Source organism: Anopheles marshallii, chromosome 3, assembly GCF_943734725.1.
Source record: "Anopheles marshallii chromosome 3, idAnoMarsDA_429_01, whole genome shotgun sequence".
Classification (NCBI taxonomy): Eukaryota; Metazoa; Arthropoda; class Insecta; order Diptera; family Culicidae; genus Anopheles; species Anopheles marshallii.
Genome location: NC_071327.1, coordinates 70,774,937 through 70,781,484, shown reverse-complemented (window position 1 = coordinate 70,781,484; position 6,548 = coordinate 70,774,937). Strand labels below are relative to the sequence as shown.

The 6,548-nt window shown below is 43.1% G+C and overlaps 1 protein-coding gene across 1 annotated transcript; it reads right to left on the bottom strand.

The window, feature by feature from the left end:
• Positions 1-687: 687 nt before the first annotated feature.
• LOC128711527 (antichymotrypsin-2-like) lies at positions 688-4,965 on the bottom strand. The gene is made up of 4 exons (XM_053806406.1): positions 4,894-4,965; positions 3,993-4,790; positions 3,766-3,907; positions 688-818 (listed from the first exon to the last, which is right to left on the bottom strand). Exons 1-4 carry the CDS (start codon positions 4,963-4,965, stop codon positions 688-690), a joined length of 1,143 nt encoding a protein of 380 aa, XP_053662381.1.
• Positions 4,966-6,548: the final 1,583 nt, after the last annotated feature.

Genomic DNA, 6,548 nt, shown 5'->3' with positions numbered 1-6,548 from the left:
ACTAAACCCCCGAACATGAATAGGTGTGTTGGTAATGTTCGATTCATTCAATGTTGCCAAGGTTGTTCGAACTAAAGGTACCGCTTGGATGGAGCGTATGTAAATGAAGTCAGTCTTGCGTCCACCCTATCCGGGACGGTCACATTAATCATAATTTCATGAGAGTCATTCCTAACTGGGTCACCCCTTTGCCCACAAATACGTATCAGATACGTGGGAAGAGAGATTTATTACGCAAAAGCAGGTTGAATTCGATGGAATTTTCTGTCCCGCAATCAATCGATTTTTGCCCGAAACGTAATTATTTTAGGTACTTTAGAAAATCTAATGTCTAATCAATCGAAAAGTATATTTAATACATTAAATGTCCCCTTTGTTGGAGGTCCAGGAATGTCATCATGGTAGGAACAGAAGAAAATGTCGTTCTATCATGTGCAGTATTTGTGTTTATTTGCTTCCATTTGGTATACGAATGCAAACCATTATATAAATACTTTTAAGTACTTTCATCATTAGGTGATGCATACAACATTGCGAGGTAGTTTTGCCTGTGACTGTGAGCCACCAGTTTGTATAGACATTCAATTTAAAGCGTGTGTGTGCTCTGTTAAGGCCACTGCATTTGGTGTATTTTTAGTGAATGAGTTTACATTTTGCTTAGTGTTGAAGCTACTTATGATTATGGATTTACACCCGAACAGTTTTACCCATGAACAGAATGGTTCGCTGTGAATCTCGCAACGCGTACAGGAAGGGATGATCTGCCGTAAACGTTATGGGCATGGGTGTAATCATGGCGCACGTCATCATTAGCATTGCTGTACGAACGATAAAAATGGACACAAAGCGTGTGGTGCGTTAAATTGGTTTAGTTCATATCACGTCTGGGAATTTATTCCATTCGATTTCCCTCATAATGCGTCAAAATAGTTATATGTATATCGCTCTCTCGCTTGCAGTATTATATTCGGCAGTTGGCTTGGCACATGCACATGACTTTGGCTCCACTTGTGCGTTTGCATTAAAAAAAACAACAATTTCACAGCATTTTACATGCTTTTCCAAGGAAAAACACGCTCTTTTCGCGTGACATTAGCGCGTAAACAAAGGGATGATCGGCCACAAATTTCACTGGTTCGGAGATGATCATGCAGAAGGTCGCCATAATCATGCCTAAAAGGAAACAAAATTTTGTGAAATCATAATCTAAATTGCTCGACACGAATGTAGCAGACTTCGGACAGGGTAAAGTGTTAATGGGAAGCGAAAAGCGAAAAAGTAACAACATTAAAGTAAAATCACACAAAACAAAAAATGCTCGGCGTCTGACTGGTGTTCTCCATCTACCCGATATGCCTTCTCAAATTATTCTCCAAATTAATAAATTTCTCTCCAAAAGTATCTGATCTGATTCTGAATCCCTATTTAAAAGATTCATGACTTATCCAAGATTCATGAATCATTTAAAATTTCCAGCCTCCGACCCCCGCTCATCAGTTGCCGTTTGAGCGCTCTTAGGAATGATTCGACGATTTCGCTCGGATTTGAATGATTCCTCACTTGTTCATAATGATTCATACACCTTTAAGCTTATACACCCAATCTCACCTAAATCCTTTTGTATTAAATTTGTAAATTTGTACCTTCTCTCATGATAATTTACCAAAAATCTTGGTCGAATAATTTAAAAGTCCGTTTCGTACAAGGCGTCCTAGTCCTACTTTTGCCCCCTCCAAGCAGGAACATAATCGAAATTTTATCAATCAACTTGCGAACAGGTTTGTTGATATCATCACCTTATCGTTGGGCTTGCACAACAACTATGGTTTTGATACGCGCATTTTAATTACGTGACGCACTTGTAATGGGTAGTGAAGCATCGGCAATAGCAAATGTGTCACAGCGCTGATAAACTTTAAAACCATCTGTTTTGCCAGACTGTTGATATCAGTCGGTTGTGTTGAAATCGAAACATCGTGTGTGTGTATGTGTGTCTTCCAAACGGCGCGCAACAAATGAAACTGAGCGGAATATTGCGCATACAAAGTGGGAAGCAGCGAAGTACGCGCTAAAAATAAAGAAACCGATGTTAGTTTAGGATGTCTGTATGGGGTAGAATTCGCAGAACGGTTAAACAAAACCGGCACAAGAGTTATATGTTTACTCAAACGCCAGTATCGCGTTGTTTAGCCATAAAGCTGCAAGGTGATGTGATGCACCGCTCGCCGAAACTCATTACAGGTTGATGTGCTCTTTTTTCTCTCGTTGCCAACACTAAGGTGTATGAGATCATCCCCGTACGTGGATTTTGTAACAAAGTGTTGAGAAGTGCCGCATTAAACAATCTAGTATGCCAACACTTCGAACATGATAATTAACCCGGTGTTCAATTAAGGTGTATCAAAAAAGGGAACGATGACTCAATTTTGCAAAGCACTGTAAAGCTAATATCATAAACAAACAACTTATCGATTAATAAACCCAGAGTGTATTAACAGCGCTTAAGCACTCGTGTGTGGATTAAGGAAAATGCATCATCAAAGTTGCGTTGTTGTGCAATGTGTTTGTCACGAAATGTTACACTCCTTTCATGAAAACTAAGGCTTAACTTGATTATGGTCGTCTGTATAGGATATCTACAAAAACCTCAGCCAAACAAAAAAAAAAGGGTAGATAAGCACTAAGCTTCCGTTTCTGAGTGAGGGATTATATGCTAGCCAGGCACTAAGTCTGCAAAGTCACCAGACACAGTTCCAAAAAATGCCAACAACACGAACCATGCATTTGTCAAACATACAAGAAGAGCGTCCGTTTTAACAAAGGTGTACAATCAAGCGTGCACGGCATGCGCACACACCTGGTAAACTTCATTTATTTGAGATAATGTTTCGATTAATACTAACTGTCTTATCACTTGCTGCTGCTGTCGCGCAGTCGTACGTTCTCTCGAAACAAAACGAGGGAAAGCCGTTCGCCCACCGCGCGTCGCCTTAAGCTTCAACCTTCGCCACGCGTCCCATAAAGTAGACCATCTGCTGATGTCTCAGGACGTAAAGGAACGGATGATCGACCGTGAAGTAGGGATGCATCGGCATGCAGCGCATCATCATGATCATACCTATTCCGGTGATGCGACCATGTTGGAGAGAGAGAAAAAAATGGAAAGCGATCAGAAAGAGACATTGGAACGGGGTGCTCTTCTAGGGGTGCTCTTCTAGGGGTGCCATTCGCCAGGGTTAGGTTAGTGGGGGGGACGAATGCAAGGGGAGAGTTATTTAGCAAAGAACAAGCAGCAGGTTGGGAATTAAGTACTACATTACTAAACAGAAATGCATTCGACAAGAGCAGGAGTGCCGATAAAATAGCTCATAAAAAGTGGGCCTTACGAAGAGAGAGAAAAAAAACGCGGGCCGATTGCAGCTTGGTTGCAGATAACACACAACGGGGCCGCCACCAAACGATTTACAATTCATCGCGAGGGTTCACTCGCGTGACGTCGGATTGATCGGGTTTCAAATAGCGGCCGATAAAAGCTGCCTGGCGCGGACTGCCCATCAGCAGTACGTACAAGTACGGATGGTCTAGGCGTACTACTGTGTGCCGACTTATGAGGGACCGCTTGACGCGTACAACGGCCACTACAAGAAGAAAAGGAACACCGAGAGAATGATAGTGTGAGGATGCTCGCGAACTGCTTGGAAGGTTGCGTTGGCGGGATGTAACCAAACAGGATGGGTTTATGGTGGGATGAAACAAAATGCTTACCGGTAGCCGCAGCTGCTTCCGTGCCCTCCTCATTCACCTCGATGAACGCTTTGTGGACGACTTTGGACACCTTGAGCGGGTCGTTTTGCTCCAACAAATCGGGAAATTCGGCCGAATCACTAAACATCCTGCCCATGCCGAGCTGTGGTGTAAGAAAAGGGATGTAAAACGCGCGTTAAGATGGGGTAATAGAGTGTTATGGTGTGTTGATTCTATTAAACACTTACCGCCTTTAGATCGTCGTTTAGATCGCGCGTAAATTCGATCTTAAATTTGGGCAGGAATACTTCGACCTCCTGCTTGTGCATTTGCGTGGTCAGTTCGGCCAAATTCAGACTGGGCAGCTTTTCTTCCAGTGCTGCCAGCCCCGCACGTTCGTGTGGAAGCAGTATCAGCATCGTCATGTCGCTGCCACTGTACGTTAGTTCCAGCGCGGCAAAGTTATGCTGTTCGAAGTTGTTGTACGCGAAGTGTTTCTTGATGTTCATCATCGGTACTTGGAGCGATTCCTTTTCGCTCACCCAGAACGGGAACGGGCGCGTCAGTTTCGAATCGAACTGGTACGTCCACGTACCCTTGAAGTGTACCGCATTGACCAGCACCATCCGCGTTAGCTCGTCCAGCGCATCCGGCGAAATGAGATCCTTTATCTTGTTGTTCGTTTTGCTTTCCACCCAACCGTTTATCTTTTTGGCGGCTACGGCACTCTCCGCGAAGTTGACCGCTTCCGCCTCCGACTGGAAGCTCTCCTTGGCAACGGCATTGAATGTGCTCTTGACGTTGTAGTTCTGCATAACGTACACTTTATTCGCCACATTCACCGTACTGTCGGATGCGAGGCGCGTCATCAGGCGGCGATAGTTGTCGGCCACTGTTTGCTTTTGACTCGGCGTTCCGAACGCTAGCACGGCGTACATTTCTTCCGCGGTAAGACCACCAGCGCCCATGGCGGCAAGTGAAAGGCACGCACTGATCGAGAACGGGGAAATGACCACATTTTCTCCCGCATTTTGGGCACTTATTTTCTAAAAAAAAACAAAAACGAGAACGGAACATGTTTTTCTCACACACACTGCACACAAAATGTTTGCAAAAGGAGGCACTTGGAATGAATAAAATGTGACTCACCTGGTACAGCTTGGTGGCAAAGCTGTTCGACTGTTCAACAAACTGCGCATCAAGATTGCTGCTATCGGCCATGGTGTGTAATAAATGGTTGGTTAGCTCCGGTTGATTTGTGAACTGTGCTTGAATCGATAGCGAGCTGGCTAGCAATTGTAGTAACAACACTGGGAGTGGTGAACCGTATCGTCGTAGACCGTACACTGCGAGCGGGTTGAAGGTTATTTTGGGACTGGAATTAAATGCTGCTCAACATAGGCGCTATATACTACGGTGGGAGTCGGGCGCGTGCATATACGTACACACTCACTTACTTGCGTGCGATGACTCATCGGTCTGATGTGGTGTTGAAATGGTGTTTGCCGGTGGTTTTGGTGATTGGCCCGGCAAAATTTGGATGTTTTTTCTTTATAATGCGTACGCGATTGACACCAATACCAGGCTGACCAAGCGTTATGCTTATGTTGAAAGTGAAAGAAGAAGGGATGATGTTACAAAGCTAACGCACACCAAAAGCTGTGTAATGCCGTACGGTGCGATAAGCAATACCTCCGGCGTGTACCGCTGCGGTCGTTTGTTTGTTTTGGTTGAATGCTTATGACGTTTGGCGATGTGCATGGAGGCATTTGGTTTATAATATCGGATTGAAACCAAACCATTTCGCACAGTGGTCGATCGCACAGACATTATTTAAAAAAATCGCATTTAACCGTTGTTAATTTTTTTTTTTTGAAATCGCCATGTTTAAGTATAATAAAAACTCCTCACACATGTTGCAAAGTATTTAAGGCAAATCATCCTTAAAGGGCACCGGAGATTATACAAACCGAACGTATTTGGTGTTGGTGAAATCTTCAATCAAAAGAGTAAATAATCACATCTATTTCATTTGGAGTTATTTCATTAACCACGTAACAGGAAAAAAGGTAGTAAAGGTCCGGAAAGGTAACGTTCTGAAGCAGCTCTTTTTGAGGTTTGCATCAAGCAGGTTGTATTTGGTACCTGGAGAGACTCGCCTTGGATGATGAGGCGTCTCCATCCAACTGCATCTGCATCGTTCAACTCGGCAGGTAGATCATTAGCGATCAACAGTGCGTGGAGAAATTCTAATGTGGTTTTTATTACATACATTTTAACGCCTAAAATCACTGGATCATTTAGTCAAAGTGTAGATATTGGAAACTACTTTTCGAAGTCATTCAGAAAGTTTCACTGGAAATAACAAGTTGTTACACTCACTAACACAAAATTGGATGAAATCCGAATAAGCAGGTTCAGGAGATTATCCTCGTCTATTTCATAATAGACGTCGTTGAACAGAATCGTCGTGCAAATACCAATATTGTCATATCTGTTCTATTCTAAAACAATATTTTATCAACAATTCACCTTCTCATTGGAGTTAAATTCATTATACTTCGGTGAACTGATTAGGTCCTATGGCAAGCATTAGATGCTCCAATCCGTAAAGTTTTGTTTTTGTGCTAGATTTGTGTGATGTTTTGTGTGAAGTGTATTTCACTTCAGGCATTTCACTCGTGTACAAATATATTTTCCACGCACTTTCCACTGGCGGGTGCAAGTACTCCAGTTCCGAGCGCTTATGCCTGTGTATTTAAGAACAGCTAGCACGAGATGTTTCACACGATAAAAAAAAAAAA